This window comes from Harpia harpyja, chromosome 6 (assembly GCF_026419915.1).
Source record: "Harpia harpyja isolate bHarHar1 chromosome 6, bHarHar1 primary haplotype, whole genome shotgun sequence".
NCBI classification, from domain to species: domain Eukaryota; kingdom Metazoa; phylum Chordata; class Aves; order Accipitriformes; family Accipitridae; genus Harpia; species Harpia harpyja.
In genome coordinates, this window is record NC_068945.1 from 24787849 (window position 1) to 24814055 (window position 26207).

The 26207-nt window shown below is 40.2% G+C and overlaps 1 protein-coding gene across 1 annotated transcript in view; it reads left to right on the plus strand.

Annotated features, from left to right (window-relative positions):
• The window catches only part of RFX4 (regulatory factor X4), a 98402-nt gene extending 75581 nt beyond the window's left edge, over positions 1-22821 (plus strand). The window contains exons 16-18 of the mRNA XM_052790884.1: positions 5389-5551; positions 11254-11392; positions 21265-22821. Coding sequence (XP_052646844.1) covers positions 5389-5551; positions 11254-11392; positions 21265-21537 — 575 coding nt within the window. The 3' untranslated portion in view covers positions 21538-22821. The remainder of the gene's footprint in view (positions 1-5388; positions 5552-11253; positions 11393-21264) is intronic.
• Positions 22822-26207: the final 3386 nt, after the last annotated feature.

The following is a 26207-nucleotide window of genomic DNA, read 5'->3' on the forward strand; positions in this document are numbered from 1 at the left end:
GGCAGTAGAACTTGACGTAGTTGTTCCCATAGCAGAACTTCTTAGGAAAGAAAGCTATTTCTGATTATTTAAGCTCTCTGTTCTTTCCAGCTTTTCCTTTTTAGGTTGTTTTAAAAACTTTTGGTTTGTTGAATTGGATTTTATTCTTACAGTCTGGTGCAGTCTCACTTTTGCAAGCGTGAAAATCATTTTTGCCTAGCACAAGCCAAATTTGTCAATGCAAGTAGTGGTCTTGTTAAGATTAAATATGTCGCTATTTCCTGGTCTTAATTTGGGCAATTAGTAATACCTCCATTTCCCATGTTCATCATGCAGATGAACTGATCACCTTTTTAGTTTGCTAGCCATTACACCATGGAATGCAGGGTTCATTGACATGAAGTAATATAAAATAACAACCATGTTTCAGCTATAGGAAATTGCTATACTTTAAAATAGGAGTGCTGAAGATGTATTACATATAATCAAACTATTCCATATACAGATTTGTGGCATTAATATATAGAATATTTTGGAACAGGAACCTCTGTTCTGGAGAGATATATTTAAAGTACACTCTATTGATTCTCTTATGTGTCTTTTATGAGGTAAATGTAAAACTCTGCAAATGCTTTGCAAATCTTGAGAGCTAGTTCCATTGGTTACTACTAGCTCTCAGTTCCCCAGTTTAAGGCATCATTAACTCTTTCCTGCTTGTGGCATTAGCAATAAAAGTTAACTATTAAACTTGCATTTTAACCTTTTTGCCTTGAGTCAGTGGTCAGCACAAAACCAGCAAATTAAACTGATTAAACATGATACCGAGCAAAAGAAAGGTAAATTCTGCATATAGCATTCTGTGGTAGAACATCTGGCATGGCTCAGCTAACATTTTATTTAAAACTTTTTGTTAAGTTACTAGACATTTAAAAGGATAATTAGCCTCTATCCTTTCTAAATCACAAAGGCCAGATTAATGATTGTTCAAACTGCAACAATATTGTAATAAAAGTGATAGCTATATGGCTGACTATGCTATTCTCTCTTAAAGCCCCTCTTAAAGCTGTGATTACTCATTTGCCAATGCAATGGTTTTTAGACAACCTGAAGTGAACTTTGAATTGTAAATAGTTCCAAATATGTTAGTAAACTAATCTATGCAGTTTACTGTTTAGTTTCAAGAAATGTGTGTGTGACACAATTCCTCAGGTCAGCAAGGGTCATTGAAGGTCACTGGTCTTCCAAGTCTGGGCTAGGTATTAATGTTCTGGGAATCTGGCACAGGAGATACTTGCACAGAGCTACCACCTCTTATATTTGTGCGTGTGAGGACAACAAATCTCTGTTTTTTTCTTAAAGCTTCAGCTCCTGGACTCACATGAATATGTGAGAACATCAGCTCTTGTTCAACAGAGTTTAATTCTCATAGCTACAGAGTATAAAAGTCAAAGTTTCCAATTTCAAAAGGCAATTCTCCCCTTCCAAATGGAAGGGCTTGTATTTTTTCTAAAGCTGAAAGTTAAGATAATCTCTTCGTTGTGTGGGTGCAGAATGGGGGTCTGACTCCAGATTTCTGATTGCTTGAGGTTGACAGTACTGCTTACTAGCAGACATGATACACAGTGCTGCGAGTGTCTTGCTTGTACCTGGGCAGTCATTTACTTCAGCATAAAGTAAATACAAAATGCAGCATCGTGAAGCAACTTTTGTTTCTTTCTGCACTGGTGTACATGATGGCACCAACGACAACAGGGCTGTTGTTGGACTGATAGTTCCATTTATACTTGGCTCTCCTACAGGTCAGATGGCCTCTTGGTTAGTATCCTCAAAATCAAATTTTTTGTTAAAAGAGAAAAGAAAAAGGAGTGATAATAAATTAACTTCCCTATTTTAATCAAACCCTGCATGTTCAGAACACAAAGCAGAGCACAATGTTGCTCAATCACTATTGTTTTTGCTTATTTCAGAAAGCAGTTCAGTTGGGTTCAGTCGTATCTAAAAGAGACTTCGTCTCCTGGAGTTAATTCTGCAGCCAGCTGAGGAAATTAATCATATAGGGCTGGGACATAGGCGGGTATTAAAAAGCTAACTAGGAAAAACTTTCAGACCCACCTCATTCCTCTTTTTCCACCCACCACAATGTTGGCAGTATCCTAGCTGACCCAATGTATACATACAAACATCTGCAAATCTGTTGTCGTCTTCTATCCTTCCTCTCTGTCTTTGTGACTAGGTCACTGAAAATAATGGCATCCCTTCCACAGAGGCAAAGAGAAGTGAGGCAACTGTAGATTCCCAAGAACATCCTGAAAAAAATAATTTGAACAGCTTTCTGTCACTCTGGAAATCCAGAGTAAAACCCAACATACATTTGTTTCTAAATCATAACCTCCAAAAGAAAGAGAGTATTTCCTAGAGCAGCTGTGTGAAGTACTCTCCCGTAGTACTGGGGACAATTCTTGGTTAGGAAAATTAAACAAAGATATTCACAACTCTTCCACTGCAAGACCTAGTCTCTGTATTTGTTTCTGTGTTGTCTGGACAGGCACAAAGCATGTTACACCCTAAACATTTATTTTAAAATTGAACTGAGGTAGCTGCCAGTTAGACTTGAATGCCAGGAGTGGCCAAATCTTCTCATCCAAGGAGTCTGACTTCCCGCAGGGAGCACATGAAACAACTTGCTGTCCTGGACTGACTCATTTTCATCAGACTGAGATAAGATCCCTACTATTTTTCAAAAAAAGAAAAGGAGGCTGTCACAATGGCTGGGGCCAGTCAAATTAACCATATTTGGTAAAATGCAAAGGATCTTTTGACCCTGTTGTTATTGCTTCTTGTTAGAACTAAGAAGGTCATGCGATTTTTGGCTCAATGGTGTTGTGGTTTAGCCCCAGCCAGCAACGAAGCATCACGCAGCCACTCACTCACTCCCACCTGGTGGGATGAGAGGGAATCGGGAAAAAAAGTAAAACTTGTGGGTTGAGATAAGAACAGTTTAATAGAACAGAAAGGGAGAAAATAATAATAATAACAATAATAAAAAGACAATGACAATAATAATAATAATAATAATAAAAGAATCAAAATATACAAAACAAGTGATGCACAATGCAATTGTTCACCACTCGCCGACCAATGCCCAGTTAGTTCCCAAGCAGCAATCTGCCCCCCAAGCCAACTCCCCCCCAGTTTATATACTGGGCATGACATCACATGGTATGGAATATCCCTTTGGCCAGTTTGGGTCAGCTGTCCTGGCTGTGTCCCCTCCCAACTCCTTGTGCCCCTCCAGCCTTCTTGCTGGCTGGGCATGAGAAGCTGAAAAATCCTTGACTTAGTCTAAACACTACTTAGCAACAACTGAAAACATCAGTGTGTTATCAACATTCTTCTCCTACTGAACCCAAAACATAACACTATACCACCTACTAGAAAGAAAATTAACTCTATCCCAGCTGAAACCAGGACAAATGGTGGATTTTTTTCTTAGAAAAAATAAAAATCAGGTCAAAGTAAAACTTTTGTTTTATGGTGAATTTAAAAAGCGAAAAAGTGGAAAAAAAACCAGTAATGTTACCTAAAAATAACTATCTGGGTTTTTTCACCATCTCTGTTGTCCTTCTTTTCCCTTTGTTTTTGCCTTTTGAATTTAGGCCTGTTTTGAAAAATAACACTAGGAAACTATGTTGACCTTTTGAAATTGAAACGTTTCACCATAATACTCTGCAGACAAGTTGTTGATATTTTCAAAACAGTTTTTCTCTTGTTTTCACATGAAGCTCTTTGGTGACCGCATGAATAGTTTTGGCCCCTTCCACATAAACTGTATTTTCTAGTGAAGGTAGGATTCCTTAAACACTTTTCCTCAACTCAAGGAACCATGACTGCTCATAGCCACAGCAGCACTGATGTGCTAGCTCAAATGTATGTGCCTCCTCTTTGCCCTCGGGGATCTCGATGGTCCTCTTTAATGGGAGGACACGAAAGACTGAAAATTCAAGAGTTGGTGACAGAAAATGCAGGCATATGAAAACAGGCCTAGCGCAAATATCCTTGGTCGTAACACATCCAAGGTTGTCTTTACCGTTAAAGCACCAAATGACACCCCGCTGGAGTGTTTCAAGCTGGAGTTACCTCCTGAAGCTCAGAATGCCTTGGTTCACACCCAGAATTAAGCATTTCCCATTTCAAAAAATTATTTGTCTCATTTTGCCAAATAAAATCACACACACACCTGAAGAAAATTACGCACATCTGAGACGACAGGCTTTTCACTCCCCAGAGCCATGGAGTGGACACAGACCTGGTAATACAATCACTTCCCTCTTTGAATTAGGCCCTTTCATACTGCAGGAAGTCCTAGAATCCACACTGAAAAAAATGAGTCACCTCCTGCAATTCCTTTTAGCTACTGAAAAAGAGTCAAGAGTGCCCAGAGCCCCCCAAACTAGTGTTCGCATTGGGTTAAATTCAGTGTTCTGGTCCTCATTTGCAGGGTAATCTCAGCCAGTATGGTCATGACCTCCAGCAAGAGCTATGTTATACTGGAACAATGGATCTGTCAGCCTCCTGAGTGAAAGGGGTGTGTGCAAAGGACAAAGGTTTCTCAGCAGCTGGCTCATGAATCTGGAGTTCCTGCCTGGAAGGGATCAGGATGATTAAAAAACTCAGCACCTTCCAAGCAAAATGGAAAACCCACTTCTTTGCTTTGCTCTTCCCACAAATGCTCTACATGAAAAAACAAATTAAGTCCAGTCCCTGCCGCCTTGAAAGAAGAAAGAAACATTATTTGCAGGAAGAAAACGGCTAGGCTATTTCTGTCTATGTAGTTGTTATAATTTGGAGATCTACCACTGTATTGCCACTACAAAGGCTGGTACCTAGTTGGGTGGAAGAGATACAAACTACAAAAGGATTCAAGAAATTTATTCGTGGAACAAACATCCATCTTTTTCTAATCCTTCATTGTTCTGATCATACTTCCTGCCTCAGTCCAGGCCTGATCAGCCTCAGAGCTAAAGAGGCCAGCAGCCCACTCCATGTGAGAGAGACCTCAGGGTTTAGCACATCATGCCTGAGAAATATTAGCACTGGTCTTGCTCCATTTCTAAGTCCTATCCTAGTTTTTCTGAAAAAATGATAGCCTCAAATTACAATACCACACTGAAAGTTCACGGTCTGAGCTATTCCAGATACCTCTCTTACCTCTGGATCTTTGCACACTCCTGCTGACCTATTTGTATTTTTATTTATGCCTCAGACATAACTGTTTTGTTCACTTTGGTTGATGCTGTTTCCATTATCAGTGCCTATTAGGTTGCTTTCCTGTAACCATCTCAAAGCATAACACCTTTATGAATGACAGCCCATGTTAGCTGTATTCCTTTACTGCTTGTTTGTCTGCAGGAGCTATGCAATCCTATACATGGTCGCTCACCTACACTGTGACAACAGCTGCTGGGTCACCTGCTGAAAATTCCCAACAGCTGCCCTGCATGAGAAGTCCACATGTACCATCATCATCTGTCACACACAGGATACCTGTTTATCCCCACAGAGAAGAACATGGGTAAGTCACTTCTCAGTGTCTTGGGGGTTTTTTATGGGTTTTGTATTAACTTATGCTTAGGGGTTTTTTTGGAAATGCAGTGAAATCTGTTTCTTGACGTAGTAAGTCTGTATTGCAAAGATGCTGGTATCATTATTCTTTGGCTGTTGTTATTGTTGTATGATTATTTTATGTCTCAGTTTTATAATCTCATTTAACTCTATTTAAAAACACAGTAGGCTTGGAGAATATTTTATAAAAGTAGATTTCTCCTCTGATCCCTGTTTTCCTGTGCCATGTTCTATCCCAAAGGCTAGATGTGCCCAAAGAACGACCCTACTATACCATGTCTCAGGAGGGGTGATCCTTCTCCTCTGCTCAGCACCACATCTGGAGCACTGGATCCAGTTCTGTGCTCCCCAGTACAAGACAGACACAGGCATACTGGAGTAAGTCCAGAAAAGGGCCACTTAGATGATTACAGGACTGGAGCATCTATCATACAAAGAGGGGCTGAGAGCACTAGGATTGTTTATCACCAGGGAGAGAAGGCTTAGGGAGGGTCTTATCAATGTGTGTAAATACCTGGTGGAGGATGTAAAGAAGATGGAGCCAGATTCTTCTCAGTGGTGTTTAGTGACAGGACAAGAGGCAATGGGCACAAATACAAATACAAGAAAATCTGTTTAAACATAAACAAAAAACTTGTTTTACTGTAAGTGTGATCAAATACTGGAATAGGTTGCCCAGAAGGGCTACGGAGTCTCCATCCTTGCTGATACACAAACCCCATCTGGACACGATCCTGGGCAGCATGCTCTAGCAGACCCTGCTTTGAGCAGGGAGGTTAGACTAGACAATCTCCATAGGTCCCTTCCAACCTCAGTGTTGTTCTTCTGTGCCATCCTCATTTGAGTGAGTGTATAACTCATAGATATCCATAACTAGAAAAAAACAATCACAAAATAATCGATGGAGAAGGGCCAGGCACATAGCAAGATTAGCGAATACTCAGATGCTGACATGCAAGAGGTTCAAAAGACTTTACTGATTTCCTCAGTCTCCCTGCATACTCACTAACCTTGCAGAAGTGCTTTCTGAGTGTGGAAGACTGTATACTGTTTGGAAGGGTTACAGTAGATTAATTTGAACCCTGCATCTCCTTCCCTCTTGGATGTGGTTAGGTTTGGACTTCTGTTTGAATGTCACTGCTAAGCCCTTACTGGTAAAACCTGAATATGGAGATATGGAACATCTCTCCTATGCAGCAGTATGATTGCTTGGTGGAGGCACAAATAGGGCAGCAGGGAGGTTCAGGAGCTAACAGGATGCAAGAATTGGAACAGACCATAGTAAGGCAGCGTATATATAATATCTATATTTGTATATATGTGAAAATTCATTGTTCCTAAAGGAACCTCTTGCCTCTGGTAGGTGATTTGAGGAAACTTTTTAATCTAGGTGAATCAACTTTTCTGAAAAGCAATAAAGAATTCTATAATCTGACTTCTTTTGCCATTTGGTTTTGTGTGTGACACATGGATAGAAACATTTTGGTGACGCTTCTAAACATTTCAGTGACACCTGCCTTCTTGTCTGGAATTGACTTTGTAAGCTTATAGGGTTAGGGCCTCTGTTAATCTGCATTTATATGGCTTCTGTCACAAAGATTTCCTGATCTCATTTGCCCTCTATATAGTACTGTTAAAATTGTTTTGATTCATTACAATTTGTACTTATTTTGGCTCTACAGCAAAATCAATATATTGGTATTTCAGTTTTTATATGATTGGAGTCTAATGTGACAGGCTATGGAGACATATTCCTGAAGAAATGTCTGCAGGGAAATCTACTGACCTCACCCATGATGTTTTGAAGCGCAAGACGCATTACGTAGTTTTTATGGAAGTTGCAGTCACAGATTAAAGACAGAGCTTGTTTAAAAGCATTAAAGAACCATATCTTCAGAGAGGAAAAGAAAAAATAAGAGACCTTGTATGCAAGATTCAAACAGATGGCTGCCCTGGAAAAAAAGAAAGAGAGAAGATCAAAGTCTGCACTAAGATTTCCAGGTTTCTGAAGAAGCAACAAAGGGAGTGAGCAGCGGCTGTAGCTGCAGAGACTGACCCTCACTCCCATGCAGAGGGCCTGGCAGAGAGTATAAGCAGTATGCAGGCCACGAGCCATTCCCCTGCTGCATTTCCCACCAAATGCAGACTCTTAGCCACCCAGCATACCTGAAAGTTTCCTAACAGCAGCTCTGCTGGGGTTCCTACCAATCTTGCACACTAAAGATGATCCTCTGTGAAATATAAAGGCTCCAAACCATCTTGAGATAGAAAGAGAATACCTAAAAGATCAGAGCGCTTTATACCACAATGTTCCACAATGTAAAGACATTTAAGAACTGAAGCCTTGGAACAATGTAAAGCCCTAGTAGTTCCCAAGAGAGAATTGGATATAGACTGTTATAGACTGAAATATAGACTGTTGGATTGATTTGTACAAATACTTTATTTGTGCTTCTGGCCAGTTATAGAAAATAAAATGTAAGTTAAATAGTAAAAACTGCTCCCTCTAAAATAAAAATTGATTAAGGCCAAATGCATGTTACCAGAAATGAAGAAAGGGCTACATGATCTGTTCCCCATTATTAAAACAAGCCTTATAGCAAGCAACACTAGCACAGATTTGTGAAACTGGAGAAGAGCACAAGGTCCATAATCTACTCTAGCTCACTCCAGTAAATATTCTTCTAAATCCACAATGGTACTCTCCACGTGTGGGGTCTCAGGAAGATCTGTGGTATTAATAGAAGAAAATATCCTTATATATACTTGGAATTTCCCTTGTTCCAACTTGTGTCGTTGCCCCTCACTCTGTTACTGTGCACCTCTGAGAAGAATTCAGCTCTACCTGGTCTACACCCTCCTGTTAGATAGTTGTAGATCATCCCTTTGCCTCTCCTCTTAAGGCTGGACAAACTCAGTTCTCTTCTGTAAGCCATGCACTTCAGTCCCCTCTCTGTCTTAATGGCCCTCCACTAGACTCGCTCAGGTATGTCAATGTCATTTTTATAGTAGAGAGCCAAAAACAGGACATAGTACTCCAGGTGTGGTCTTCCAAGTGCCAAATAGAGAAGAATAATCAGTTCTGTAGGCCTGCTGTCCATACTCCTGCTAATACAGCCCAGTATGTTGCTGGTCATCTTCATTGCAAGGGCATGCTGGTGGCTCATGTTCAGCTTTTTGTCCACCAGAACTTGCAAGCAATTTTCAGCAAAGCTGCTTTCTCTCCAAGTGGCTCCAACCTGTACCGCTGCAGGAGTTATGACGTTGCAGATGCAGGACTTTGCATTATTGTCTGTACTATCAACTGACCATTCTTTCTGAATCGTAGCTGCTACACTCCAGCGTAACTGCCAGTTCCCAGCTGGACCTCCCCAAAGACATGCCATCTATGTATTGTCCCCACTACTCAATGACTATAGATGTGGTTCAGCAGTCAATGTAAGATATGGTACTTGGCAGAAGACATTTTTATTGGATTTTTCAGGTACGCTTTCTTCTTAGAGAGATGTAGGGTTCCTCAGCCAAGCACTTTCAGATAGGCAGGAAAATATTAGCCTCGAAAGAGCATGGCCATCTCCTTCTCATGTCCTCAGTGCTCTCTCTCCTGAAGTTGAAGAGAGACAGAGGAAGCTTCCTGGACCAAAAGTACACAATGAAGATTAGGATAAGAAACTTTATAACTCCATGCTCAAGTGAATTAAATATTTTAGCCAAAAGTGATGAGTGTCTGAATGAAGGAGACAGGATCAATAGCTTCCAGACTAGGACATAGCATCCTTAATGACTAGAGAAAGCATGAAGTGCAAACACCACCTTACAGGACTTGGCTTTGTTTGGGAGTCCAAGGGCACCCAGGACTACAGGAGGGACTAGATAGGCCAGCATCTTCTTCAAGCAGAGAAGGCTGCACCGTGAAATGCCAGGTGTGGGATACTTGGAAAGTAATGGACACATAGTGAACAATCCAGGCACGATGGACCTGATTAACTTGTGAACCAAGGACGCTTTGCAGGCAACAGGCCTCAAAGACGCTTTGTAGGCAGCAGGCCTCAAGGATGCTTTGCAAGCAGCTGGCCTCAAGGACGCTTTGTTAAGGATAATTGTTGTTACAATTTTGATGGAGCAAGCACAAAAAAGCAGGACAAAGTTGGGCCTACGTGACGGAAAGGAGGACACAGAACAGGGTACAGGCGGGGGGAATCATTCGCGTGATCAGAAAGTCTTATCCAATCAAACTATTGCTTTAGGCGCGTGGACAGCACATGCTAACCAATCTTTAATCAGCTTATGCGTGATCGGGAACCAAAATGAGTATATAAACTGAGCTATTAGGGCAATAAAGTGGCATCTGCTTGATCACATTGATTGTGTGCAGTGTCCGTGACTTCCGCGTCAACATGCCAGGCTTATGCAGATCTTGCTTACCAGTCTATTGTGTTGAAGGAATTAAAACACAAGATGTCTGCCTACCACAGTGTGAAACAGCTCCATGACACAGCCATTCCTCTCTCCCTTACTCTCCACAGAGATACTATCTATTGTGAACACCAGCTTGTCTGAGGTAGATTATGGAAACCACTCGTATTTACAGCTGAGCACAAGTGAATGTAAGAATGAGAACTCAGTGTTGAACAATGAAGATGGACATAGGGCCTTATGTCCTGAAAATGTTTTTGGAGCGGGATCTCTGCTCTCATTTTGAAGCTGCTGGTTTGGCTGGTGTAAGGCATGACATGGTGTCTCTAGAATATCATCATAAAATCAAAAGAATAGTAGAAGTTTAAACTCTACCCAGTGTAAAAATGACATTGAACTTTCCAGAAAAAGTCTGTACAAATAACTGTCTTCCCTTTCTCACAATGAATTGGTTATCCTGTTTGTTTTATTTGTCATGGTTTGTGTTTCATTTCAATAGCATATATTTTAAGAGCCTTTAAACTTCTGTGCTGAATTAGCATCAAATGTTCACATGGCTACGCAAAGATGGGGAGGTTGCAAAAAGTGGCATGCATCTTCTACTAGTGAATGGCCCAGATAATGGTGGCCAACAAACACTCATCCTGCAGTTTCTTATACTAAGGAAACTGCTCCCTTCTTTACCCCTGGCTGTCCCTAGGCAAGGGGGTGGGATAAAAAAAGAAAGTAGGGAGGTTCTCCAACCTCAAATCCCACTCTATTCTTGAGTCAGCTGTGCTAAAGCTTTATGTTGTATGTTTCAGATGCAAATTAATACATATTTCTCTCTCCTAATAAAAGGAACATTTGACCCCAGTGCAAGGAGATACCTGAACTCCACAGTGTAGTTTAAGTCAAATCTTAGCATACTTCCACAGCCTGTATAGCAATTTACTAGGAACATGGCAATAAAATAAAAGGGAAAGACACTTTCTCCTTGGAAAGTGCACAAATGAGTCTGCAATTTAAAACTAGTCAGAGAAACATGCTGAGTCTCTCTGTTGTTGTGCTGAACACATCATTTCACTAAGTGGCATCTGCTTCCCAGATGAGATGGGAAATACCTTTTTTTAAAGGTTATTTAAAATATCATTCTCCTATGCAAAAAAGTGCAACTGTATGTCTCAAAAGTTATAGAATTATTAGTGGCAATACAGTTATTATGCATACTAAGTAGTGTTTTTAATTGGATTTTAGATACACAGGAAGTTACAACTATGGTAGCTATAGCAACCAGCATCCCCATCCAATGCAGAGTCAGTATCCATCCTTACCACATGATACTGCTATTTCTGGACCACTTCACTACTCAGCTTACCACAGAAGCTCTTCGCAGGTAAGTTGGATTTATTACTTGACAATGCTTCCTATAGCATTTTAAGTAAAGTTGTGCTTGTAGATTTCTTATCAGCATATTAGCTGTCTGAATCAATAAGCTGTCATCAGTGTAGTCATTGATGGTCCCTAATTTTTTTCTTTTCTAATATTACCTAGATATCTTTTCATTCTGGTGGAGATTCTTTTATCAGAAGTAGCTTTAGATTGTACTAAACTCTAAAATCCAGCAGTCTGGATCATAGAAAGTGTTTCTGTGTTAAGGAGTAACTGAAACAAAAATGAATATAATTAGTTGTATGTCTCTTATGTGTTGGGAACAGGAACAGATTCCTAACAAGAAATAAGTGTTTTCATGCTGTTGAAAGAAGATGCAGAGGCTACAGTGAATTCTTCTGGGGCGTCTGCTTTTGAGAATACATATGTTTAGGAATTTGCAAAAAAAGTGAATTCTGAATACAGTTTGAAGAGCTTCAGGATGCCATTGCAAAGAGGTTCTGTTTAATCTGTATGCCATAGTCTCCTATTGTAATGCTGAGAAATTATGTCAGTAACTATTTCAGGACTATTTCAGTTCACAAAACTGAGGCAGTAGAAATCGGCACAGATTAAGTGGGAAGATGATATTTGACTACAGTTCAAAAGTCGTGCCACTGTAGGAGGGCTGACTTAAAATTGGCTCACCAATTTTCTTTACTCTCTCTTATCCTTTACTGTAGAAAACCCATGAGTGCTGGTTCTGAAATGGTCTGTAAGGTCATGAAACTGTATGTGAAATGGAGAATTAGGCTTTTACTGTTTAGAAATGCTATTACCTGCACAAGGAGTTTCTTTCTACCTTCTGACAACTGTCTTTGTCACACTGACATAGACGGCCTAAGTTAAGCAAGAAATAAATGAAGCAAAGCCAGATCAATACATTTGTCGTTTACTCATGTCCTGGTTAACATGTTTTATGGAAATAGTAACAAACATTAAAATCATGCAAATATTTTTTTATACTGTAGCAGGCTGTCTCTACAAGTGCAGATGTTAGATCATTTCTTCCTCTCTTGCTAGCCCTTGAACTGTCCTGAACACACATGACAAACAGCTGCACTTTAATGATCACACTTCAGAGCAAAATGATTTCAACTTGTATTTAGCATGTTCTTTCTCATGCTTCTTGTAAACTGAGATGGAATCTCACAGCAGGATGCAGCTGACAAAACCCTATCAATGTGCTCATTCTGTATTGAAAGAAGCTACAAACTGAAACCATGCTTTCAAAAATAATCTAAAAGTCTTGAACCATTTTAATATGGAATTTGCTGACATTCTTTTCAAAGCTAAGTGAGCTTCTGTAAAATGCCTGCCCTGATGATAAATCCTTTCTTAGCTACTTTTAACCAACAAAAGTTCATAATGTACTGTTGCCTGCAAAGCCTAATAAGATGTTAGGGAACTACTCTTTTTTCTAGTGGACTTTCTAAGAGGAACATGGTGCAAGGAATTGCAGTAGGACTCATGACATTGCAAAATCAAAATACAGGAAGCCAAATTTGCAATGAATATATAAACAGCTGCCACTATACTGAAACCAGAGGAGATGCAATGTGTATGGCTGTGGTAATACAATCAGTCGAGAAGAGGAGGCACTGACCGTAACTCTTCAAAAAAGCTCTTTGTTATAATCTACATTCAGTCCAAATATAGAACTCCGGCTCAACTTTAGCTAATATTCTATCATGCTCTTCAGGATCATGTCTTGGGATTAACTCCTAAGAAAAAACCTGTGCGTGGGGTAAGTTCTCCTCTACAAACATGGAATCAGAGAGAGTCCTTGTCCCAGGCAGGGGTCTGAGCCGAAACAGGCAACATGTAAAAGAGGTGGGTTTTAGGCTGCACCTATAAATTACTTTTTTGGTCTCAAAGAACACCATGTCCAACCTCTTCATGTGGAAGAGAGCAACATAGTCCAGGTTTTATCAGGTCTGTTATTTTGTGGCTATTTTCCATCCAAGAGCAATGCACCTAAAGAAAAACAGAGAGTTCTGCTTGATTTTTTGTTTGTTTGTTTGTTTAGCAGAACTTTAAGATGGATCATTTCACAGATATGATTTACAGACCATCAACAAAAAAAGTGGAACTGGAGCAAAGGGGATGGAGGGAATAACTTTTATTTTGTGGAAGTGGGGAACTGAACAGCTGGGAAAGGGGAAGGGAATGAGTGACCCTTTAAATTGTATTTGCCAACATGTAACATGTTGATCCCAACCTGACAATACAATGATGGTTGCATTGTATTAATTTTAGGATGTCTGCTGTGGTTTTGTCATTGGAATCCTTACAGTGGGGCTGTGCTGGGGAAGAAGTCACACAGCTGTAGATATTGTACTATGCCCAGCTCTTGAAAAGTGCAGGTGGGGGTCTTAAGCCAAGCATATCTCACCTGAATCCCCCAGTGTTAGAGGAAATGAGACAGCGGTAGTTGCTAAGGCTGATACTGCTGAAGCACCATGTGTCACAGCTGCATGCTCATTCACACCCCATCCCATAACAGACTGGTGAGAGCCCTTGAGGTTATTGTTATCTCCCATCTCTGAGACAGTCTTGGAGCTTACCTTGGCCCACAGAGGAATGTGGTGTCTTGCGACTTCAGGCTAAATAGAAATTTTGATAAGTAGCTCATAGTTTCAGAAAGATCAGTGACTCTCAGATGGACAAGAAGGCAAAAAAATGGAGGAGGAGGCTTGTAAAAAACTTTATAGAGGAGTAAATGTTCTGCTGAAGTAATATCTGCAGATGCAGCATAAGCCTAAAACTGGCTCCTTCTGGCAGTATAGGCTGACTTAATTCCCACTGATGGCTAAGAGTCTTTTTGTTGACAGGCACAGTCTGTTCAAACCTTGGTCTTAATCCGAATTTTTTTTTTCTTTCATCAGCATCTGTGAATAGTTCTCAGAACGGTTGCTTCCCTGTAACTCCAGGCCTGATTGCTCATTTCTTGACTTGGCTTACTGGCCAGGAGCCTGGCACACACAAAAAGAAAAATGATCTGCAGATTGATTTGTTACTACCTAATTCTTTGAGCTGTAGCGCAGAAGTGTATACAATCCTATGATGCTACTCCAGCATCAATCAGAAGGGGACTGTGTAATGTGTGTACATAAACACATCTATACTGACTTTATATTTCGCCAGTTCTCTGCCTCTGCAGTTTCAGGTACCAGATGCCAGGGTAGAAAACAGACAACTCTGCCTCAAAGCCTCTGAGCATTCCCATCAACCTATGTCAAGTTTAGCAGAGAGGTACCCCCCTCAAAGGTAACCCCTTCACAATATCACCACCTAATCCACCTCCACAATGTACACTTGACTGGCTTTTGATCACAGCTTTTGTCTGCAAGTTTCACCCTGGTTGGACAGGTCTTGATCCTCTTTCAGGCTATCCATAAATATTTCAATTCCCATCATTCCACCTCTTCCTTAAACACAAAGTAATTCATGCTGCAGTAATTTTTCTTTGTAAATCACAAGGATAACACTTTTAGTAGGAAGAGTAATTAGAGAAATCTGCAGCAGTATATATTTTCATATTGTAATATATCTGGTAACATATAAAGGTGCACATCATATGAATGTGCAACACTGTATATGCAGTAAAAAAAATGGCAAACATACAATGTCTGTGTAAGTACTCTAATGCATGGCTGTAGTGAATCATGTTGCAGGTCCATTTATCCAGGTTCTGCCTCCAGCAATGGCCAGAAACAAACACGTGGAAGAAAAGTCTTAGAAATAGGTTAGGTAGAGAGTGGTCCTTTCACCAGCATAGCCATGCTGTGTTTGGCAAGAGCTGACCTAGGGATATCCTCAGTAAGAAGCAGTACCTGGACTTTTGCATTTTGTAGCAAACCGCTGTCCATTACCCTGTCTTTGAGCTTTTTTGTTCTTTGAGCTTTTTTGTACATATAGACTTCTTAAGGATGGGTTGTATGAAACATATATTCTCTTGTTAATTTTAAGCCTGCTATCGCATAATTGCATTGGGTGCCCTATGTTTTTTGGATGATGAGGAATGGGGAATATTCACTCCCTATTTATCTACTCTTGCCATTTGAGGCATAGATTTGTGTCATTCCTCCCACTTCCTTCCTGTCATCTCTTTTCCAGACTTAAGAGTTATCATCTGTTTAGTTTCTCCTGTGACGGATGCTCTGCACACAGGAGTTATCTAAGGACTGCAGGTGCACTGCAGGGCAGTCGTAGTCTGGTGGGCACACAGATGTCCAGTTCTCTCAATTGTGCTGAGCAGGTAACCTGCAGGAGCTGCAGCTCCCCTCCAGCCTTTCTGCACAAACCTGATCTCAGAGTAGGTAGGAGGGATTCAGTCAAGAAGCTGCCAGGTCACCCACTTAGATTTGGGAAGCACTCCTAGATCCTGCACTGCATACAGCCTTATTTTACCTTTTCTTCCTTTGCTTTTCTAAGATGGAGTAATCACCTCCAAATGGTGTATCTCAGATGGAGGTACTTTAGCAGAGAGCCACTGAAGTGGCATAGCAGTGTTTCCCTTTTTGTTCCTTGAGATGCAGTTCCCACCTTAAAGACAAGCATTTTTTTGCTGCTTTTAAGCTATCTCCTGTTGCAGTCAGGAACATCGCCAGGGTCAGCTGTTCCCAAACTGGGGCTCTGTCCTCAAGGAGGAGGACATTTGTATCAGCAAATGCTTGTGCTGCTGTTTTGTTGTTGTCTGATTTGGTTTATGAAGAGCATAGTTGACTTCCATGGTTTGGACAGAACAAACCAGCCTGCAAAACACTGCAGTAGTACAATCTGCTGTTAAGTGGTAGGTTGGGTCTGTACCTTTCAGAGGCACAATATTGAGGCCATAGTTAAAGGAGCTTTAAGCAGTGTTTGTACTCTGACTCTCCTAAACTGCTCTGAGCACTGTGGTGGTCTCACATAACTTCCCGGAAATGTCGTATGAGTTGCAGCACCACTTAGTTTCTCTGTTCAGTGTTGCATGCCACAATTCTACCCAACCATATCTTCACTTCCCTTCATATGCCTCTACAGCAGGATTTACCTAAGGGCAGTACTGGAAGAAAGTAGTAACTGGTTTTTGTTACAGTGGGGGAGCCAAAGAAATCCTCTTCCAGACAGAGCTCAAGCTTTAGTGTCCATTCAAGTTGTTCTGGCCCATCTACGTCACAAAAAAAAGAAGGGGAATAGTTCTTGTCCGCCCAGCACATACACAGTATAAGCAGTAAGAATAATATGCCCTTCCCAATAACCACTCTGTCATCAAACAGCTGGTAATGACAGAAAGAAAAAAAATACTGTCCAAATCTCACCCATGCAACAAGAATCATTGTTCCTAACTGTATGGCTTCATAACGGACTTGAGATTGTTAGAATGTAATTGAAGTAATTTTGTATTGAATGCAACAGGAAACAGATGTCTTAACTTCTTTTTAAATAATTACAAATAGCATTTTCATAAGGCTCCAAATGCCACTCCCAAAAGTACCAAAAGCGCTTAGATTGACTTGAAAGTTTCACCCAACCTATTTGACAGACTAATATTCAATAAGCTTCAATTTGTGGAGGAAAGGATCAAATTAAGAGTTATAAAGATGCAATCAATCCATAGTTTTGATTATGTCATTTTTTGAGATTTTAAGCATATTTTTATGAAGTTAATTTATAGCCAGTTCTTCACAATTGCTGTAATTTCTGGTATGAGTTATTTGCAAATCCTAACATAGTGGCTAACGTACAACAATAACTTAAAGCATTCTGCAAAACTGTGAGCTAATGCAATGTAAAGTCAGAGCCACATTCATAAGGAAAATATTTTGCTGTTTGGACAGAGACACCTTTCACCTCCATGCATAATCAGTCAGTGAGTTGAGGACAAGAATAAAGAGATTATTCTCCATCCTCACACTGCAGGAACTCAGTCTTCACTTCATGGGAGGACATATTTACCGTTGTATTTTCTAAAATAATACTAAAAGAAATTGAATTAATTTTACATTTTTGGGCAAGGCCTTAACAATAATCTGCTCAAAGTCTCCTAGACTTAAAGGGCTTCTTGTCTAGGTCTGATGGCAGCAGTAGCAGCCAGTGTGAGTTAACCCAGAAAATGGTAATTTCCTGTCAAGAGCCCTCCAACAAATGTCGCTTTTATATCTGGCAAAGATCACTAGGCCCCAGTGTTTTGAGTTCAGCATGCTTAAGCACTCTTCATTAAACCGGATGTAGAGTGTGAAAGGTGATTCAGGCAGCATGGGCAGGCATCCGCCCAGATGGCTATGCTTTGGACACTCCAACAAGGCTGAATAGATGCTTCATTGGGTGAGTTAATAGTCAGGCAGGGGCCAATGAGTACTTTAAAAATATTGTCTTTCAATAGTCTCTTCACTGTAGGGAAAAAGAAGTCACTGACTCATTTGCGATTAGCTGACCTACCATTACAAAACTTTCCATCTTGCATTCAGTCATAACAGAATTTATTGTAAAATACTAGATATTTAGAGTCCATGTTATTTTCAAGCAATTACTCTTTTTACATTCATGACACATTCATAAACACAGCTGCATCGGGTGCACTTGATGAAAAGGAAAAGCAGCACACTGTATCCTGTCTCCTCATGCACAGCCATTAGCCCTGCCTTCTTAGTAAGCCTTAGCATGGCCTCTTGACTGCAGATAGGAGGAGGATTATCTTTCCTTTTCAGTGCATCCTGAAGTTCGTTCTGGGAGCCAAGGTTTCATTCCCCCAACGGCACAGGTTTTGTGGTTCCAAACTACCTAAAAGGCATTATGTGGATTCCCCACATAATGCCATGTACAGCCAGGAGACCCACCACAATATTCCCAGAGTTTGTTTCATTCCTCTTGCTTATAGATGAAAGTTTTGCAGTCTACAAATTATCAAGTAGCAAATTATCCTGGCTGAAGCCGGGGCTTTCTCTTGGCATTTTTAAGGGGTATGACGGCAAGTAATTCCCCTGTTATATAAGTCACAATCTCAGTTTCACAGCCTCAATGGAAAATTGCACTGGGTCAGGATGGCAAAGGATTCTGTTATGGTTAACAGCAGAATAGATCAATTATTGCATTGGGAAGAAGACAAGAAATAATCATTGGTGTATTATGGCAAAAGTCTAGATTAATCTTGTTGTAAGTGTATTCTTTAATACAAGAATCTACAGTGACTTCAGGTATAGATCAGTTGGTAGTTAAGGCAAAGGCCATGGTAACTGGTGTCAAGTAAAACACTACTGAAGACAAAGAAGAATGTTTCTAGCTTGGCTCACATCTTGCAGCTCCACAGGTGATATACAGAAAACAGAAAGTTAAAAATGTATTATTTGTGTGGTGTGGTTTTTTCCCAATGATCCATCCTGGTCCTGACTCCTACCATCTCAAAGCATTTTGTACACAGTCATTAGTGGGACATTTGAGATCAGCCAGGAAAAACAACTTATGGCTTTGACAACTGTGGAAAAGGGACTTTTATTTAACTTGAGCCAACCTAACTAATGGATTACACCATGTAGCAGGAGGAAGAAAAGAGCCATCTTCTGAGGACTGCTCACCTTCTGTCTTAAATATTCATCTCGAGGTTTGGTAAATTCTTCTGGTGGCTGTAGACAGAGCACAGATGACTTACTTTTACTAGATGCCTGACTTTTTGATAACTAAATTTAGGTGAGATGAATTCAACTCTGAAGCTATAGTGAATCACAAGACAACTTGTTTCCTCTGTATTCATTATGGCAAAAGCTTTGTTCATGAAGATGTTCAGGCAAAGGCAGTCAGCTGGCACTAGCATGAAAATGACTGTTGTGTCTTGCCAGTGCAGACCAGGAAAGCAGCATCCTAAATCTATTAGCTAGTCTCCCAAACATTAAAAATATGAAAATTGTTCAACTTTTTCTGGAACCTCTTATGTTTACTTAGAATAATTGCAGGTTGGTTGTTTTTTGGCAGAGTGCCCTGTCCTTAATTAATGAGTTAAAGGAGAGAACCATGATCCTAAACTCAAATCACCTCATTTAAAACATCAGAGCTTGAGTTTCATTGTTGCTGGGCACTGGCAGCTCTTATCTTCAGCAAAAGCTTCTGGAAAGCCAGCAAGTCTGAAAACTTGATTCTTCTGCAAAGGAATATAAGGCTTTCTGTGGTCAGTGCCTAAGCTCTGCTGAATTTTCCTACTGAAAAGCCTTTCTCTGGCTGTATTAGCAGTACCAGTTGAAGTGTTGATGTTCCAGTATGATGCTGCCATTTACCAGCCAGTTTCAGCAGCTGATGGCACAGGTAAATCCAGTCTCTGTGGCAATGAGAAGTATATGCTAAATAACACATCGTACAGCTTTGATGTTTTCCCTCTCATCTGCTAACTGGCCTGTCTCTTCAGGAGACAGTGGAATATGCTACATCACTAACTACAGCATGTTGATCAAAAATAGTCTTCTCTTTCTCCTCTCTAATTAGGAGTGGCCAGCGTGTGGCTTTTGAGCTGCCTGAGGCTTGTGAACTGTTCGAATATGTTTGCCAAGGCAGGGCTGCCTTCCTGGCTGTGGTCTGAAGGGAGGCAGCAGAAACTCCTCATGGAGACATTGCTGTAATTGCCTTGGGGACCCACTTATGCAACTGATTAACCCCAGCCCCATCCGGCAGTGGAGTAATGTAATGAGACCTTTTGGGAATCACTGCCATCTCCCTCCTAGGAACAACTATGGTAGCTCTTCTCTCCATGAACCTCCAAAATATGGGGAAGGGGTTTTACAGTCCTCAGCCATACAAAGTTTTGGCATGCAGCTTGCGAGGTTTGTAAGCATCAGAAGAGGTGATAGTCCTACTTTAGTGACAGCTTTCTAGTTAAGGAAATACCACAGCATCAACAACCCAAGATAATGAAATTCTAACTTATGACACTTTTCGTAGAAAAAGTATAAACGTGTAAAATGTAGAAGCTCTGAAGATACATGGCTAGTCAAGGGGAACAGGGATCCTAACCATCTCTGCGATGCAAATGGATAATAGGAGGGCAAAACAGGGAGAGCCATTTCTTAGCCAGAGCACACAGATGATCTGCTCCCGTAAGACAGGCAATAAGATAAAATACATGTTAAACAAACACTCATAAGCACAGTTTACTTTCTGTTGCTGGGCAGCCTGTGGCTAGAGAGGGCAAAAGCTGTTCTCTGTTTTCCTGCCTATCCTATCCTCAGCACATCTTCTCTTTAGTGGGAGGCATTTGTTGAACTTCTTTGATTACTAATTTCCAACTGTCACTGTGAACAGCTGGGGAATAGAGAGATTCTTCTTCTGCCTGCCTCTTTTCATAAGTTCTCCAATTAGCTGCTCGGTCTGAGGCCAGACCATAATATTTTTCTGCAGAAACTGGCAGGATGGCTTGTGAACATTTAAAAGGGAAGGCACCTTTCCAGCAATAAAGATCCTTTTGCTCTCCTCCCTCAAAACTTAGTTGAGTGAGCTGGAGTCGGGACATTTTATACTCTGTTTTTTACTGAATTGCAAGTTTCCAAGTAAAAGCTGTGAGAAAGATATTAGATTAATTCACTTTATTTTTCTGCTCCCCAATATACCTGTCAGTACCTAGCTCTTTGATAAATTAATTCAATATTTAAATGCAGTGACTGCTTTGCAAGACTTTCCCTGACACTCCGGTTTCACTGCAGGCACTAGTTATGTGATATTCCACCTTCAGTATGTTACCTAGTAGTTGGAGGGCTGCTAATAATTCATATGATTTTGGTTTTGTTAAACATGGAATTGTGATACCACCAGCCCTTATTTTAAAATTAAGTACGTGGTAGATAATTCCTTTATTTATTTTTGTTTTTATTGTAGTACCCTTTCAACAGCCCAACATCAAGAATGGAGCCCTGTTTGATGAGCAGTACTCCAAGGCTGCATCCCACACCAGTGACTCCTCGCTGGCCGGAGGTCCCGGCTGCGAACTCCTGCTACACGAGCCCATCCATGCACTCCACAAGATATGGAAATTCTAGTGACATGTACACCCCCTTGACTACGCGCAGAAATTCTGAATATGAGCACATGCAACACTTTCCCGGCTTTGCCTACATCAATGGGGAAGCCACCACAGGTTGGGCTAAATGAAAATGACTGGTATCAGCTAAGCCCATGTAATTAAAAGAGTTATAAAAACTTCAAGTTATGTGGGACTTTTCATGGACGTTCTTCAAGGGAGGTGAAAATGGAAAAGATCCTGGACAGATAAAAGTAGTTCATAACGTGGGCAGATTGCAGACCAGTATGACTGAATGTTCCTGTAGCTGAAAAAGATTTTTGTGCTGTTCTAGACCACTTTTTGGGCCAATCTGTGCCTTTTTTAATTCTGGCATGTGGGCCAACCCTGTGTGATGTCAGTTTGAGTGAGCCATTTTTGCCCCCCTCTCTTATTGACAAATGTTAACGAGTCTTACAAAAAAAAGTGCTGGAACGGGATCTATTTATAATTTGAGTTAAAGACAGGAAATTCACCCTTAGCAAAACTCTGTCATCTGTTCTTTTAAGCTCTTAATGCATTGCTTAAAAACCATTCTGCCAAGTCATCACTTGTTCATATCAATTACTCTGTCTGGCTCCTTGAAAGACAAGTGGTGTTGTAGGTTTCAGTTTACACCTAACTTTGTGTATTGATGCACCTTTCTGTTGATCCAGTAAGTTTGATCTTTACAAAAGAGAAGACATGTAGCATTGAATTATACACTGCCTTAAGTTGACTATTGTTCTTATTATATATGTATTTGTGTTAAGTTTGCACAATCTGGAAAAATCTAACTTCTCTGGTCAGTAATGACAAGGTTAAGAAGGGACTTGGGGACTGGGAAGATTTTGGATTCAGAGCCACATATGTTAAATATGATGATATGAAGCAATTATGTAAAGAAAATGACAATGCAAACATGATTATTCGTTTAATTACCTATTGACAGGTATGAAACTGTTCTCAATTCCTTCACGTGGTGATAATTCTATATACTTCTACAAAAGCAAAATTCAAAGCTGTGCCTTTGAACTTATTCTGTACTGTGTATGTGTGGAAGAATGTATTGTATTTTGGGGAGAATTTTTCTTAGACATTTTCTGTCAGATTTGTAGCTATTTGTGAGTTTTTGTTAGATTTTATTAACATAGCTTTTTCTTCTGTATTATAAAATGCACCAAGCAATTATGGTGGACCTATTACCCTATGGGTAAGATAAATAAATGGAAATATGACATCAGGCATTTTAGTAATTGTTTTGTAAATAAAATCTTTGATAGCACCCAGTGTGATGATAACCATGTTTATGCCTAAAATGGACATAAGTGTTATTTGTACAGTTGTGCAAGATATATGAGGGATTTTCACACTCAAATAAAGTTCTTGAAATTAAATAGACGCCATTTAAATTTACTTAAATACAGAAACTTCTACAAGCTGCAAACCTTCAAAAAATCTTAAATGTGACCATGTATGTTTTTACCTAACAAAGGACTTGAGAACATATATAACTGACAGCAAACAAGTAGTCCTACACCTATGCTTGCAGCCACAAACTGCTCAAGGCTGTGACTGGAGAGATGACTCTAGTTTGGTTTAAGCCCCACTGCCATTGCTCACCCAAGCCATTGTATTCACTGAGGCAGGTAAGATGTCCTATCTTCTTTACAGTACCTTGTAACAAATGTGTTGCCACTGGAATACTGGAAATGGAAAAGTCATTTTTCCTTAGGTAAGTAAATAAAGTGGCAAAATTCTCAGACTTTGTATATTCAACTAGTGGGTAAACTGGTGAGAGTTTGGGATCTAAAGTAACTAGAGGAACGCCTGGAAATGTGCAGGGACTGAGGGAGGAAGGATGTTCCAGGCCAGGTTTGTCAAGTGTCCAGGCTCTTAAATATTCAGCCAACGTCCTGGTGGGATTTTCAGAAACGCATCAGGAGCCTATCTCCACATTTAGGTACCTGATGAAAATCTTGTTTCCTGGGCTAGTGTCACAGACCTCCTGAAATTTTACCCCTGTCAGCTGGTGTTATTACCCAATATGCTTTTACTTTTCACTTTTATTAAGGACAGGGGAGCTCAGGCTTAGGCTAACTCACTCATCTATTTTATTCTTATTCAGGTCGACTTCAGGCAAAGTTGTCTACACATGAAGAAAGTAAGTCATGTGAGGAAGTTTTTTTAGTAGCCAGTCTTTAGCAGCTGGAGTTTTGATGTGTTTGAGACCAAAATCCTACTTCGCATTTTATTATTGAAGATGTTTCAATCAAAGCATTGATTCTGGCCTATTAATTATTAACAAGCATAGAAATATCTGCCTCATCAAGACTGTGAGAAATTAGTATGAGAAAGGCAGTGTCACTAGAATAGAAAAATCCACTTTCTCTTCTCCAGCGAATTCCAAATCCCTGCATTGCACTGCATCTGACAGGAGCCTACTGTGACCCCGTTGTCTCATTCATTATTGCTGGAACATTGATCAATCTCTAGTTACCTGATGGACTGCTGACCACAACCTGCCATGGTCCCTCCACGGACCAGATGCATCGGTGAGATGTTTGTGGGCAGGACTGACCAGTAACTCAAAACTGGGTCTTTAGAAGGATCAGGATGGAGGTGAACCCCAACAACACTCAAAGGAAGCCAGAAACACTTCCTACATTTTTTATAAAAACTTACTAAACCAAAAAAAGTCTAATCCCTATTGACTGAAAGAGGAGAGAAAGATGGGACTATTTTGGTATACAAATGTGCCATAGCCTTCAACACGCCCGAGGACAACTCAGTTACCCTGTCTTGAGGAGCCCAGGGAGACTGTTCAGGAAGGAGGATGGATATTGGACATGGTGTCAGCCCCAGAAATAATAAAGAATTTCTGAGTGGAGAACTGCAGCACCATGTGCAAAGTCCTGGGAGAGGGAATTTTGACCAACAGCAGCACTACAAAGCTGCTCATAACAAAGAGCCACAGAACATTGTCAGTCACATAGGGCTTTGAAAGTCTTTTGCAAAAGAACCTCCGTGGTCTGTCTTTTTTTTTTTTTTCATTCATTTAGAAACTTGTGCTGATGCCACAGGAGTCTGAACGTGCACTTCCAACTACCTTTGAACTGCTTCCTGATGAGGGCTTTGAAATTTAAACTGGACAGTCATGGGGAGCAATATATAGATTACTGAACACAGCTCTACAGAAGTCACCATCACCATCTGCATCAGAAGCGCTGCAAGGGAAGGCAGGCCCCCTCCTCCACCACCACAGGTCAGAACCCACCATATTAATATAAACCGCCACAGCTTTCAGGTCACAGGGGTATATACCAGGCTGTGAAGTGCAGTGGCTCATGAGAGGATGATAACCTCTGGGTAGAATGGCTGGTTAGGGGCAGGAATCTCTTAAATCATCCTAGTACAAATTGCCAAACCTCCTGAGTCAGAGCCTGAAGCCTGTTAATTAAGCCCTTCCCTTGACCGTGGTAACTGAAACTGCTGTTTCTTGCCTAGCCACATATTTATGTATATATGTGACTACACAAATCTTTCTAAAGAAGCTTTTACACCACATGCCAAAATATTCAATCTCATTTTCACTTTCCCTTCCTTTTTCCTTTTTTCTTTTTCTCTTTCTTTTTCTCTTTCTTTTTTCTTTCTTTTCCTTTTTCTTTTTCTTTTTCTCTTTTTGCTTTCTTTTCCTTTTTCTTTTTTCTTCTTTTTCTTTTGTTCTTGCTCATTTTCTGTCTTTCTCCTTTCTGCTCACAACAAATAAACATTTTATTAAAAGTGTGATCTTTTTCATGGGCTAAAACATATAACAAAAGATGTAATATATATATATCATATAATATATTGTAAATTATATATTATAGCATAACTAACATAACGTTTAATATTTTAAAATAGAGGTATACATGCACAAACATGTATGTATATATGCATATAAAAATCTATTACAATTCTTCAAGATTTTTCATTACCAGGTAGAAAAAAGACTCAGCGGGGGAAGAGCAGTGAGAACTCCATTCACTAGCATGAATCCTGTTTTTGTCAGGCTACCTCTTGCTGCTAAGGTCACTACCCTTTGACAAAAATGGCCTCTGACCTCCCCAGCCCCACAATTCTGTTGTGACTGACCCTGAAACCCATGAAATTCAGGGGCAGACATTGCTTTGGAAGGTTTAGATAAAGCTGACTAACATGGGAAGGGCTCGTGGTATGCACCCATCTGAAAAGGTCTGGCAGTTCTTTGGTAGAGGATGCAATTTATTCTGTCCCCCTCTTTCATTGAAATCCTAATCCTTCATATGCTACCTAAAGTGGAAACTAAAACACACTGATGATGAATAACAATGTGCCTTTAAAGGGCAGTAACAGTTTTCTAGTCTTTATTTTTTAGTTTTTTAAATTAAAAAAAAAGTAATTGGCAATATACAAGTAAAATGAGTGTTTTGCTGTGCTGTGTAGTAAATCTAAGCAGGCTTATGCTTTATGCTAGAATCATAAATCACAACAAACAAAGGATTATTTTTACTCTCAAAAGCTGCATTAGTGTACACATGGACGTGACTCAGAAGAAATGGTTACGCACTTCAGGCTGGATTTTGTTACTCCTTGCTGTCCAATGACTCTGTTGTTCCGGTTTTGTATCTCAGTTCAACCCATTGTGGCAAGAAACCCCTAACCAGAAAATTCAGATCCTGGTTTGGGTCTGCATCTTAAACATATGCAGGCATACACCGACATGTCTTAGCACCTTCAGTGTTCTTTGGAGCCACCGTCCATC